Source organism: Schistocerca gregaria, chromosome X (genome assembly GCF_023897955.1).
Source record: "Schistocerca gregaria isolate iqSchGreg1 chromosome X, iqSchGreg1.2, whole genome shotgun sequence".
Taxonomy (NCBI): Eukaryota; Metazoa; Arthropoda; class Insecta; order Orthoptera; family Acrididae; genus Schistocerca; species Schistocerca gregaria.
Genome location: NC_064931.1, coordinates 531956698 through 531971577, shown reverse-complemented (window position 1 = coordinate 531971577; position 14880 = coordinate 531956698). Strand labels below are relative to the sequence as shown.

Genomic DNA, 14880 nt, shown 5'->3' with positions numbered 1-14880 from the left:
AGAACCTTGAAAGAGTACACCCGCCCTCGTGTTCCCATGCCATCAAACACTGGGCCACTATCATGTATGAATGCTCCAGAAATCTGGACATCACTCAATTTGACTAGGTGGTGAAAGTGAGACCCACAGTGAGGCCCCCTTACAAACTGTCAGATGCTGATAACACTATCTTACAAGACTATGTGGCATCTCCGATGTCCTTCACAATGATAACCTCAACATCTGATGCTATTCACACCCCTCATATATCCTAAACACTAAACATGAACAACACTAATGCACTCCGGTGGCCATTCTACCTGTCACGGAGAATTGCAACTCCAATCATTTTCGTACCCACTGACAGTCTGTACATGTATGAAGTTACATTGACATCCAACCATTTCTTCTGGATGTTTTTTGTCAGGCAGTACATACGGTAAAGGGAAATTATGATGGAAGAGCCTTCAGCCTCCACTGCCGAAATGTGACTGGCTGAATTCAGATGGGTTTCTACTTATTTTGCATATAACCCATGTGAAGCATATCTCCAAAACAGCAGCTGTGGATGAATAGATGAAAAAAGTAGATGGGGTAATGCTTCCTGCATGCTTTGCATTTGATAAGCCAGATATGCGGCCTGGGTCATGCCGAATGCTGAGCAGCTCAGGGAACTCGTAGTGTGTCAGCTGGTTTCACGATTGCTGTAGCCAGAGGTTCAAAGCCGGTGACTGATGATTGTTACCAGTTCTCTGTGATTGTAGCTTTGTGTCAACTATAGTGACCACTGTGTGGAGTGGTGGTGGAATGTTTCGTGATCTGGGAAGTTTTAACTGCCCAGAACATGAGGATGTCATAAAAAAATAATCCTTCAACTGTAAGATGTACTGCATGCCAGATGGGTTAATGGCTTTAGCAACGAAACAGTTGATACTGCACAATATTTGCAGAAGCTGCCACACCCTAGTTTCATCAGTTAGAGCGAGCTCTCCCTGTCTGCCATGTACGCCTGTAGCTACTTGTGGGAATTCTGTGGAACCCAATGACCAACTCTTTTAACACACCCAGCAGATTTGGATGGACCACTGGGGAATATTGACACACAACCAACCAAGAGAGTTGAGAGAGAAGTCCTCATTAGCCCACAAACAAGATAAAAACTATGACTAGTAACAGGACACAGCCACATGATAATCAATTTTGTCATTAAGTGAGAAGCACATACTTTTAACTAAGTGTGGTGGTACAGCAGTAACACAGGGGACTCATATTTAAGGGGAAGGGGCTTCAAATCCCTGTCCAACAATTTAGGTTTAGGTTTTTAGTAATTTCCCTAAATCATTTAATGTGAATGTTGCCCTGGTTCCCTTGAAAGGGCACAGCCAGTTTCCTTCTCTGATCTTTCTCAATCTGTGCTTGTGCTGTCTCTAATGATGATGTTATCAACTGAACAAAAGTTATAATTTTTCCTCCTTCCTTCAAGGTGGTTTTGAAAAAAATCCTATTTTGACATAATAAAAATCTAGTGGGTAAAGCAGGTACTGAAAAACCTGAAAAGGCTGCATAATGGTAACCTTTTGATCAATAAAATGCATATCAGAGAAAATGTTGCAGTAGATGTGCACCAGCATCTCATGAAACAGAATCCCCATGAAAATCACTGCTGAAGTATGTTAATAGCCTGTGTGATCATCCAATTCGAGTAGGAAAATGCAAGGTATACTTAGAGGAGTGGAAAATTCTGGAGTCAAAAGTTACCAGGAAAATACCATATGGAGAAGAAACTACATGCCAAAAACAATGCATCTACAGAGACAGAGACCAATAATATGCACACATATAACTGTACCTGCATGCTAATAAATGTTATATTACTCACACATCCACAAACTGACAGTATACATGACGAGGCTGTGAAGTAAATTTTTCAGTAGTATCATTGTAATAGCCAGTACTATCTTCCTCATCTGTGCAGATACATAGATAGAAATCCACAAGAAATAGCATAAGAAAAACAAAGAAAGTTGGCTTAAAGTGATCTGACTGCATTGAACTCTTTGCCCCTTACCACTACCCGTAATGTCAGCTGAACTAATCAAAGGCAAAGGGAAGGCGGGAGAGAGAATTTTTATCACTGAATGACTGTCTCATTTTATAGTGAAACATGGGAAGCATCAGAAATCATGTAGAGGAATGAAAATTCCTAGCACAGGAAAGGTCAAAAGGTCACTAGGCATATGCATGCAAGAAACTCACTTTTAAAAAATTGCCACATGTGTGGTGTATCATACAGAGGAGATTCTTTTATTACCGTTTCCAGTTAAGCAAGTTTTTACAAAGTAAAAAAGATAGCTTCTGAACCTGCATTTCAAACAATGTCAGAAGTTTCTGTCTTCTCCAACATTCACACAAGACAGATTAGAGCCTTTGCTATACTGGTGGTAGATGCAGCAAAGTCCTAACTATTTAAAGAGATGCTATCTTTTCTTGGTTCCAAAAGGGACCAGAATAGCTTCCCTCTGAGAGCTGAGATACTGACTTGTAATCAGATCTTACTAAAAACCTCAAGAATGATTCCTTTGTATCACTCATTCACAATGCATCTCATAATGAACTCCATCAGGGCCAGTAACCATGTTCTTTGCTACTAAAAAGACAGCTTCTAACTGCCACAAGGAAAAACTGTGTTAGTGGACTCAAACGTTCAGTCGTCAGTTCTCCATGGGTTTTTGTTAGTGTCCAAATGTGGGCCTTACCTTACTTTAGATGTTATGTTACAAAAATAATCGCCCAAATCTTATGCTTGTCAGAAGAACTTTCCTATTTGATCATTTTTATTAAAGGTTTTTGCATTGGGACCAGTCACCTTCACAACTACTGAGTGAGTCATTTAAAAGCCATATATTGGACGAGCTGCCGATGTCAGTATCTTACTAGGCTGAAAACACGACTTCTGTAATGACAAGTTACCAACTTCTAAAAGTACATTGACAGGAGCACATACTGGTCATAATGGTGCTAATTGTCACACCTCCAAACCATTGAATATAATTATATTAAAAAGTAGTTCAAAGTTAATAGATGACACAGGGAAAGTCTCGGCATTAATAGAAAGGACATCACATTGCTATAGAAGTGCAGTATATAAACAACTTACCAGTAGTAATTGGGGATTCCGTTGTAACCCAGTCAGTCATTCAAGTATATGAAGACGCACAGAGGACACTTCAAAGTTATAACAGCACTGATTGTAAGAGTCAGTTGATCGGGGTTTCTGAGTTGAATGCATGGTCATTGAAATATTCAACTTTCGATGGTTCAGTTTATCATGTGTACAAGTTTGTACATGTGCAAAACTCTTTTACATTATTTTAGTGGTGCAATGATGATGATTCTAGTATTTTATGGCTTAGCATTGATAGTTAACTGCCATCAGCACAGGACATGATATAGACTATTAGTGTACACAAAATTTTATACGTTCCTTACCAGTAGCCTACTCAATTGTCAACCAAAATCATCCATGCAGTTGATTTGAGAACATCATCTGTTTCCGAGACTATGAAACATACTGTGTCTTACGGACTAGAAGATACTGTGGACTATAAAACACACCATAATTTTAAACCTTTTTTTTAATACCATTTTTATTATTAGAGTGCAAAGCTCGACAAAAAATTCTTAGTTTATAAAATTGAACTGACCTTTAAAATCTCAGAAAATCTTTATTTGAACTTTCTTCATCATCATTATCATCATTGTCCTCTTCATACAGAAGGTGGTCTTCACTGCCATGAAGAATGTTACTTGGCCACACTTGAAAGATTTAACAATAATACCTTCTCTCACTCTAGACCACGACTGTTTTATCCACTGGCACATTTGTTTTATTGTAGAATGTTTTAAAGCTCCCTTCGGTGTGAATTCATGTTGGATATCATTCATTTATTCCATTCCTCCACTTCAAATGGTTTATTTATCAAGACGTCAATGCAATTATGAAGTAAATTCTCCTGCAATAACAGCAAGCTTTGTATTTCCTTTTCTCCCACACTCTGTTAATCCATAATTTCATACCAGCCTCGTCCATACCACCCTTGTCATGTATGTGAACAACAACATCTGATGGTATTTCAGAAGGTTTTGGCATTGTTTTGTGCCTGAAAATGATCATTGGATTAAATTTAGTAGTGTCAGCACAGCATGAAAGGACAATGGTTTAGTGCATTTTGTCATGTCCACTTGTTTTTATAGTTACAATTTTAGCTCCTTTCATGGCAACAGTTCCATTACTTGACACATCAAGGAGTTTCTTCCGTATTCACTATTTGGCTATATGGCATAGTTCCACACTGGTTTTCTGTCAATGATGAAATGATGGAAAGATTTGCGCTAGATTACGAGCTTGTACTTCAGTCATTTTTGTATTCAGATACCATTTTGATGGTGTCCTTGAATCCATTTCAATACGTCATCTTCTAGTTTTGACCATTTTGCATTCAGTCCTCTGTTTGCACATTTAGTGTTTCTCATTCTTTTTAAAAGTTGTTTTTTACTAGCCCACCAATCTCGAATGGTTTTCTCGAAATGCCGCTCAGCTGCTCTGTTTCCATGTTCTTCTGCATATGCTATTACTTTTAATTTATAGCCTGCATCCTGTTAATACCTTTTATCTTTTCCATTACAAAACTAGCTACTAACTAAAATATTGTAATATTCCCTTGAACACAAATTACTTTAAATTCAAGTTCACTAGCATCTTAGACTGCAGTGACGCATCATAGGCTGGACAGTGTTCTGGTTTTATGATAGTGGGGTGGGAGGGAGACAGTGTTAGCAACCTTGTGCATCCCCACAACTCATGTTTGTCCCATCTGTAAACTGCTGTTGCTGCTGCTTTTGCCAATTGAATCCAACATTGCCTGTTAGAGGTTTCCCACGATACCAAATATATGGTGGTTTTTAAGACTGGCGGGAATTTTAACTCGAACACTGGACATTTTATGTTAATTTTGAGTATAAAACGCACCTGAATTTTTGGAGTTAATTTTTTGAAGAAAAAAAGTGCGTCTTACAGTCCATAAAATATGGGATGCCACATGGTGAAAGGCAAGAATAGTACAACAAGGCACCATCCACAGAGTATTTTGAGAGGTATGTGTAATTAATAATACTACAGATTACTCCATTGTTCCAGCTACTGGCAGGTGGAGGGCAAGTAACCTATTTTACCTAGACAAATTATGTGATACTACTTGGACACTCACTAAAATGGTCTCTCTACGAAATGTATTTATCGATTTCGTATGTGCATTCTGGTCCAAGCTTCTGGTGGTAGCAGTCGTGTGCAATTGAGGTGTGCTTACTTGCGCGAACGTGTTTGTGTTTTCTTTGCTGAATTAGGCTTCAGTTGAAAGATGTAATATGTAACAGTCTTTTTGTTGTGCTTGCCTGCAACCCAATGGGCCATCTTTACAGTGAGTAACAATGTATCCTTTTCCTTATATTGTTTCCTTACAACAGTGAAACTTACTTTATCAGATTACATTTTGTACCCTGACAGAAGTGTATCCCTTGGTTTAATTGAGGACTTGTCCTCGGTTTTAGGTAATGGCAGTAAGAGTTCAGTGCGCATTTGAAAATTTTGGGGATTCCCAGGATTCCTCCCTAAAATATTAGGTAGGGGATTTTAATTTGTAACAGAGTGGCTGGTTCATCCTGTTTGCATAACCTATTAACCACATAATCTGAATATTTAATTTTATTCTTTTTGTATGTGGAATGTCGTGTATTTTGAATATTTTTCTGATTAGAATTTCCAAACGTCTTAATGTATCTAACTCCAACTAATAAACTAAAATTTAACAACAGTAACACACAATCCACATTACCACAAGGCAGCTTGAATGTGTAAGTGTGGTCAGTCAAAAGAATATTCTGCAAATACTACATTCCAATACATTTCATATTTTTCATATTTCACTCCACGAACACCTTCATGGCAATAAATTTCAAAATTGGTTACAGTTCCTTGAATGGTCTCTCTGAAAACTGAAAATATGTGGTACTGATCATTTGAAAATCCACACTGGCTAAGAAATGTCGGTAAATAAGAACATCAATTTATTGATGTGTAATGTTGGCTTTTCAAGAATCGCTTTGTTGGGCCCTCTTTTATTGATAGGACTCTAAATAGAGAAAAGTATCAACAGTTCCTAACACATGTTGTCACAGTTACTGGGAGACATTAACTGGATGTAAGGCTATTGGTATGGTACCAACACAACGGTTGTCCAATCCATTCCAAACAGATAATTACAATTCATCATAAAACAACATTTGGAGATTGTTGGATGAGTCGGTGAAACACTCTGTAGAAAGTTATCTGTGTGGGGAAAAGTAAAATGGGAGGTCTAAAGGGAAATAGTGACAAGTCCAGAGTACACTAAATGCCATGTAACATGGAATACGTACTGCAATAACTCCAGATGAAATTCAGCACACAGTATTGTTTGTTCGAAATCCCTTTATAGTGTGTATTGATGCTTGAGGTCCACATGTTGAGTACCCGATACGATGTACATAATGGTAAACTCGTGCAGTACCTAAATTTTGTGTTTCCTTAACGTAGTAGGTGAATATCGACTGGGGCAAAGAAATGAAAGAGGAAGCTGAAAGAGGAAGCCGCCTGGCAGAATTTTGCACAGAGCACAACTTAATCATAGGTAACACCTGGTTCAAGAATCACAAAAGAAAGGCTGTATACATGGAAGAAGCCTGGAGATACTAAAAGGTATCAGATAGATTATATAATGATAAGACACAGATTTAGGAACCAGGTTTCAAATTTTAAGACATTTCCAGGGGCAGATGTGGACTCTGACCACAATCTATTGGTTATGACCTGTAGATTAAAACTGAAGAAACTGCAAAAAGGTGGGAATTTAAGGAGATGGGACATGGATAAACTAAAAGAACCAGAGGTTGTACAGAGTTTCAAGGAGAGCATAAGGGAGCAATTGACAGGAATGGAAGAAAGAAATACAGTAGAAGAAGAATGGGTAGCTTTGAGGGATGAAGTAGTGAAGGCAGCAGAGGATCAAGTAGGTAAAAAGATGAGGGCTAGTACAAATCCTTGGGTAACAGAAGAAATATTGAATTTAATTGATGAAAGGAGACAATATAAAAATGCAGTAAGTGAAGCAGGCAAAAAGGAATACAGACGTCTCAAAAATGAGATCGACAGGAAGTGCAAAATGGCTAAGCAGGGATGACTAGAGGACAAATGTAAGGATGTGAAGGCTTATCTCACTAGGGGTAATATAGATATTGCCTACAGGAAAATTAAAGAGACCTTTGGAGAGAAGAGAACCACTTGTATGAATATCAAGAGCTCAGATGGAAACCCAGTTCTAAGCAAAGCAGGGAAAGCAGAAAGGTGGAATGAGTATATAGAGGGTCTATACAAGGGCGATGTACTTGAGGACAATATCATAGAAATGGAAGAGGATGTAGATGAAGATGAAATGGGAGATACGATACTGCGTGAAGAGTTTGACAGAGCACTGAAACACCTGAGTCGAAACAAGGCCCCGGGAGTAGACAACATTCCATTGGAACTACTGACGGCCTTGGAAGAGCCAGTCCTGACGAAACACTACCATCTGGTGAGCAAGATGTATGAGACAGGCGAAATACCCTCAGACTTCAAGAAGAATATAATAATTCCAATCCCAAAGAAAGCAGGTGTTGACATCTGTGAAAATTACCGAACTATCAGTTGGATAAGTCACAGCTGCAAAATACTAACGCGAATTCTTTACAGATGAATGGAAAAACGAGTAGAAGCCAACCTTGGGGAAGATCAGTTTGGATTCCGTAGAAATGTTGGCAATACTGACTCTACGACTTATCTTAGAAGCTAGATTAAGGAAGGGCAAACCTACGTTTCTAGCATTTGTAGACTTAGAGAAAGCTTTTGACAATGTTGACTGGAATACTCTCTTTCAAATTCTGGAGGTGGCACGGGTAAAATACAGGGAGCGAAAGGCTATTTACAATTTGTACAGAAACCAGATGGCAGTTATAATAGTCGAGGGACACGGAAGGGGAAAGGGAAGCAGTGGTTGGGGAAGGGGGGGGGGGGGGGTGAGACAGGGTTGTAGCCTCTCCCCGTTGCTATTCAAGCTGTATATTGAGCAAGCAGTGAAGGAAACAAAAGAAAAATTCGGAGTAGGTATTAAAGTCCATGGAGAAGAAATAAAAACTTTGAGGTTCGCCGATGACATCGTAATTCTGTCAGAGACAGCAAAGGACTTGGAGGAGCATTTGAACGGAATGGATAGTGTCTTGAAAGGAGGATATAAGATGATCATCAGCAAAAGCAAAAAGAGGATAATGGAATGTAGTCAAATTAAGTTGGGTGATGCTGAGGGAATTAGATTAGGAAGTGAGACACTTAAAGTTGTAAATGAGTTTAATGAGTTTTTCTACTTAGGGAGCAAAATAACTGATGATGGTCGAAGTAGAGAGGATATAAAATGTAGACTGGCAATGCTAAGGAAAGCATTTCTGAAGAAGATAAATTTGTTAACATCGAGTATAGATTTAAGTGTCAGGAAGTCATTTCTGAAAGTATTTGTATGGAGTGTAGCCATGTATGGAAGTGAAACATGGACGATAAATAGTTTGGACAAGAAGAGAATAGAAGCTTTCGAAATGTGGTGCTACAGAAGAATGCTGAAGATTAGATGGGTAGATCACATAACTAATGAGGAAGTATTGAATAGGATTGGGGAGAAGAGGAGTTTGTGGCACAACTTGACCAGAAGAAGGGATCGGTTGGTAGGACATGTTCTGAGGCATCAAGGGATCACCAATTTCCTATTGGAGGGCAGCGTGGAGGGTAAAAATCGTAGAGGGAGACCGAGAGATGAGTACACTAAGCAGATTCAGAAGGATGTAGGTTGCAGTAGGTACTGGGAGATGAAGCAGCTTGCACAGGATAGAGTAGCATGGAGAGTTGCATCAAACCAGTCTCAGGACTGAAGACCACAACAACAACATGTTAAGTAATAGTAGGGCAGATGTTTGAGAGATTTCTTCTTCTGAAAATGAGACAGCAGTTTGCTACCCTGTTACCTTGTTACTTTCTGATTGAGTTCCACGTAAGTTATGTCGTTGGAACAATCTTAGAGACTCTTTCCAGTGCCACAGGGAAAAAGTATATAGTTTCATTTAAAAATCTCAAGATTATTTCTATTGTTTTTAAGTACAAACTTATAAACAACTTTTAAAGAAATGAGTGGAACTAAGTATCTCTACATCAAAAGGCGAAGTCTGTTTTTAACTGCCAGAAAGGCTACTGTCAGTGTTCTCTAGTATGCTAAACATTATTGTAATTCACCATGTTGCAAAAAGGGTATTAACAGTAATTGGGAAATATAATGCAAGTCTTATGAGCCAAATAGGTGGAAATGAAGTCTAGATTTGAAAATGATTAAAAATATCATCTTTCAGCAGGACAGTGTAACTGTCCATACAGGCCTTTTGACTAATGGAAAACAAGATGTTATGTACAGTGTGTTGGAACATACAGCCTATTAATGGTATTTGACATAGCCTGACACCCAGCTAATGTTGTATCTCAAGAGTTACATCAGCTGTGGATTGCTATTTTGCAGCTCTTTCAGGAGTAGAATTCCATTGAGAAAATGTTGGAGGAAATGTGTTGACCTAATAACGGTCCTTCACTGCCAGGCATAGAGTTTTTCATCTTGACCCTTGTGTTTTTAAACAGTACTAATCTAATGTCTACACATTACCAACCAATATCCTGCTATGAAACCAACAGGCACGGCTTCTAGGTAAGCAATTTTTACTTCCAAGATGGCTGCTCTGTGCTCAAGAACAAATTTAAACGAAGTACGAGAGACAAATGGCGCGCCCACGCGCACGCACACGCACACGCGCGCACACACACACACACACACACACACACACACACACTTTTTTGTGTTCTTAGTTGTAATGGAGACAATAGCTAAAATAATTAGTATTTTTTATTTTTCAATAATCTGTCATACTGGCTGTTACTTAATACAGAACTTGGAACGAATGAGAGCTCTTTGAAATGATAAATTATGTCTGTCTGTATGGTTATTCAAATGACATTGCAGTGTGTGACAGTTGAATTTATATCGCATAATATCACAAATCCTTCATAAGTCTGCATATATATGAAAGATGTACAGGGAAATAGAAACAAGGAATTTGTCAGTTATAGTCTGTTTTTGCATGCACATTTCATGAACTGGTGGTGACCTTTGCTGTGCCTGTTTCCATTTCAGCCTCTGGTGAAATTCAAAAACCACCTGTATTATGAGGACAAGGACAGGGTCACCGAATGCCTGAAGAGTTTGAAGCCTGTAAAAGGAAGCAAGATAGTTTTCTATAAAAATGGAATTAACCAGGGTCCAGCATTCATAGACATTTATGGAGGAGCTTATTATCCATCTGTGTCCTTACATAAAAATGCAACAGTATCATTCAACTTTGGACCAAATTTTAAGTATCCTCCAAAAGATTATATGTATAGACCAGTAAGTATATTTGCTCATTTTACATCATCTGTTTGTACTGTTGCCATTTCATTTTTTAATCATTGTAAGTATAACAGGCAGAGGACAGTTCTGATATCTGGAACTGTACTATTTACCTAATGACTTCATTGAAAAACAGGTAATGTCTTTGGCTTAAAGCATGTATTGTTTAGTGCTTGAAGTGAATAAAAATTGCTCACTATTTTAAGATCAGACTAATGGATATAAATAGCTACCCAATAAGTACTTTAATGTGTGGAGATTAGGAACAAATGTTGGACTATTGGAAACTACAAATGAACTTAGAACAGAGCAAAAAGTTCCACTTTTATAGCAGTAGAGGTAGAAATACATTGAGGAAGTCACTATTTATACACTTGGATGATTTAAGAGGAGTGTTCATCACATTTGATGTCCAGAAATAACTATTGTATTGTCTTGCATTGTTCCGACAGTCACTTGAGGTTTCTTCTAGCATTTATGATTTGCTGCCAAAAGGTTATGTGCATCAATAATTAACACAGAGTAGATTGTATAGTGTGTGAATTTACAAATTGGAACAAAAAGTTCTTACATAGAGTAGCAAATGGAGTCTAGCTCAATATACTTTGCAGTATCTATGAATTAGGTGGTACTGTTTGCTACTCAGATATGGTAGTCTTTTTGTCTCTCTAATATTCATGAAGTGGTTTGTACATATTAAAAGTTATTTTACAGCCAAGATATCAGACTCTCCTAACTGTGGATAGGTGAAATTAAAGGCGTTGTGGGGAAACTGAGCACTGCTACCTTCGCTATAAGAACAGTCTAAACTGACACAAAAACAGAAAATTTGGCTATTTTCTGTGTATCTCGCATGGTGTCATATTTTGGAGCAATTCTGGGCACTCAAAAATAATACTCTTAGTCCAGAGACAGGTTATCAAAACATTCTTGCAGTGTCAATTCTTATACTTCTTTGTTAATGTATTTTGGAACTCCAACTCTAAGTCAGTGCCCTTTTCTCCTACTAGGGATTTGTGGTCAATAATATGGCTTTCTGGCTCAGTAGGCATCAGACTACAAATCCAAAGTTGTGGGGTTCAATCTTTGGTTGGATAGAGGTTTTTTAATAGCTTCTTTAACCTGTGTTAATGATATGTGCATGTAAAAAATATTAAGTCACCTGTGGCTTCTTATTTGTAAGGTCAAGAATTTGCTTAACAATTTCAGGAGTGAAAAAATTTCTTTAATGATTCACATATTGATTACTCTCCCTGCAGTAGGTATTAAATGAGGTCCATGGACTATGTTGGTAAAATATTTTTTACATTGTCTTGGAGCTTCTGCTTAATACACTGTACCAGAACTTTTAACATATTTGTTGGAGTGTTACGTGCATTGTTTGTTTCAGCACTGAATCCTCTTCAAAATTTCCATTCGCTCTCACTCAAACTAACTGAGCTCCGATAATTCGTTGTCTCCTAAACATTCAGCAAGAATTTCTGCCCGGTTAGAACCTTTGTAACTTATAGAAAATCTTCCTTACAAGACTCAAGTTTACTCTACTGTGCTTAACTGCTAGTAATAATGGTTAATCTATAAAATAACAACGAAAATGAAACTAAACAATTAGACTTCACAGTGCACTGTAAAACTAACATTTGAGGTTGCCAAATGAAATTTAGACACAATTAGAATTATGGTCAGAGGTTGTACCAACCCTGGGAAAAATATGTTGTGAGCATAAAAGTTGTAATTTTTTATTTCCAATTTTTAACATTTTAACCAGTTAAATGAGCAGTATAGGCGTATAGTACTTGATAAGGTGAAAAGCAAATAGAAAATTCCCATGAACGTGGAAGGATACTTGTTAAAAATTTTTAATAAAGGAAAAATGTGCGGACAGTTTTTGCCCGTTCATGGTGGTTTCTATGGTTAATATGTCAAGGCTCTCAGTCTACTCTGAAACAAATAATGGCTGATTATTTTGCGGCTAATAAATAAGTGTCTAGTCATGGTACAAGCCTTGTGACATAATGTTACTTCAGCACTTGCACTTAAATTTTCTTGGTTCCATTTTCAAGCAGCTTTTCACAAGATGAGCTAACGCAATTTCAGACCTTTCACCACAGAAAACGCTGAGATCACCACTAATAATCAAACCTGGGACCTTAGTATTACTAGCCAAAAAATGCTAACCACTAGACCAATTGGTCGAATTGGCATTATCATCTGTGACTGAAACAGGAAACAGTGAATGAATACACACAGCTGTGTAAAATATCATCATCACTGGGGAGGGTAGTTTTACAAATATTACCATTGAATCATCATGAGCAGCCAGGGTGAGGTATACTGTACAGCCTGTTTCTGGTTTTGTTTTAAATGACCACTTTATTCAGTGTCATATTCAGGCATGTAGCATGTGACAGTGATCTGCTTGTAAGACTGCTAGAGTGTGTGCAATTACTACTTCCTCTCCCTACTTCTTGGGCATAAACAATGATGCTACTACACGAGCCTGGTAATAGATACACTATATTTCACAAAAATGAGAAAGTTACTTTGCCATACCCACTGACGCATGCTGTGTTATAGTTGAAGAGTCAGTTGTTCATTGTTTGTTTTGGCACTACCTACTAGGAGAAAATGTAGTCGTTTGGTGTGTGTGTGTGTGTGTGTGTGTGTGTGTGTGTGTGTGTGTGTGTGTGTGTGTTTTATAGTTTTTGTTTAAGACACTTTCTCTGAGGACCAAGAGGTCAGTTTCAATAACATTTGAGTGGTTTTCCTCCAGGCAGTCTTCCAAAGTAGTGTGTACTGTTACTTTTTACAGCTTTGAGGAGCTCATACCTAATTTTAAAATTCCTACATATCTTGCAAATGCAGACAGATTGGAATGAAAAAGAAGTTAACTGAAAGATTCCAGCTTGGTTAAGTTTATGTGTGGAGGTGGTGTTAGTGTTGAGATCTTTTTGTACTGTGTTCTTTACATGGTTTGATTTTTGCACTACTTAACTCTTCTGTATGTTTCCCACCCTATGGATACTGTTATTGCTGTATGTTAGTATGAGCCATGCTATGTCCCTGGTTTGCTGTGTTCTGCCTGTTAATTTATCCTGGGTTTGTTGGTCTCTTTGGAATCTATAAAATAACTAGTGGCTGTTGTATGCATTTTCTTTGATTGCTAAGGATAACTTAAATTATATTTGTTCCAGATGTCAGAGAAAGCAAAGGAAGCTTTGGCCGAACAAACAATAGCAGATTTGATGTACCTGACAGAAAATGAAGGACGACTGCGCTTAGATGTATATTCAACTCTGTGAAAGCAATTTTTTTTTCTTTTCTTTAAAAATTACCATTAATATTTTGAAAACTATTTTATATTTGTGGAGCTTCAGACAATACACTACTGAAAAATCTTGGATATAATTCAAACGATAAAATAAATGATGATAAAAATCATTGTATTGAGGTGGTTTGGAGTATTAGAAGGTATATGGACACTTCCCTCTTTCTTCTCTATTATACAATATTGCTTCAAATGGCAACACGTGAATCACTCCTTTTGTGACTATTTACTACATTTCATTGTCTACATATCCTCCTCACTCTTCTAAAATACAAAAGTATGTCACTATCACTTACATCTACTGTTACAGCTGCCTATCTTGCACTACACTCTGGTTGAAAGGTCTTGTTATTTAACATTTGTTACCTGGTGTTACAGTCACATCAGCTGCCAGCTGGGCATCAGTGAAATCTCGGACAACAGGAAGTGGACTCCAATGGACAGAACATGATTATGCATGTTACAGTTGGCTTCAATTGTTAAATAGGTCACCAGGCAGTACCCAATAATAAATTGCATGTGTACACCATACCTCAAGTAGACCGATGCTCTTTTGCAAATACATTGACAGTGCCAGTCAGTTTCTGTGTGGTGCTGACTGCTCTGATGGGAGGAACTATGTTTTAAAGTGTAAATTTTTAACTAACAACTAACTTTTATCTGATTTTTGTCCTGACATTAGTATAGACTTCGTCAAAGTATAACAAAAGTGTTACTAACACACTGTGAAGCATCTGGATAAGAGGTCATGTCTATCATTAATCCTTCGTCTGACATGCCTCGTAACTATTTGCTTTTGCTCTTCTATATAAAAACGCTTAATGTAAACGAGAGTGGTTTGCAATTTTAATGTTTCTATTAATATGACAGGTAATTTCTTTCACATACCTTTCCTTTAATGGATGTATATACTTCTGCAGTGACAATGACAGGCTAAATATGGCATAGACAAGGGCGAACAATTCCATA

General features: G+C 37.7%; 1 protein-coding gene across 2 annotated transcripts in view; it reads left to right on the top strand.

The window, feature by feature from the left end:
• The window catches only part of LOC126297652 (set1/Ash2 histone methyltransferase complex subunit ASH2), a 154079-nt gene extending 139637 nt beyond the window's left edge, over positions 1 to 14442 (top strand). Inside the window, exons 10-12 of one of the 2 annotated variants that reach the window (XR_007552559.1) lie at positions 10329 to 10580; positions 13778 to 14054; positions 14290 to 14442. Coding sequence is in view for 1 of the 2 variants with exons in the window: in XM_049988735.1 (XP_049844692.1) it covers positions 10329 to 10580; positions 13778 to 13885 (360 nt within the window). In the remaining variant the exon portion in view is untranslated. Of the gene's footprint in view, positions 1 to 10328; positions 10581 to 13777 lie in introns of both variants that reach the window. The other variant, XM_049988735.1, reaches the window with a different exon arrangement.
• Positions 14443 to 14880: the final 438 nt, after the last annotated feature.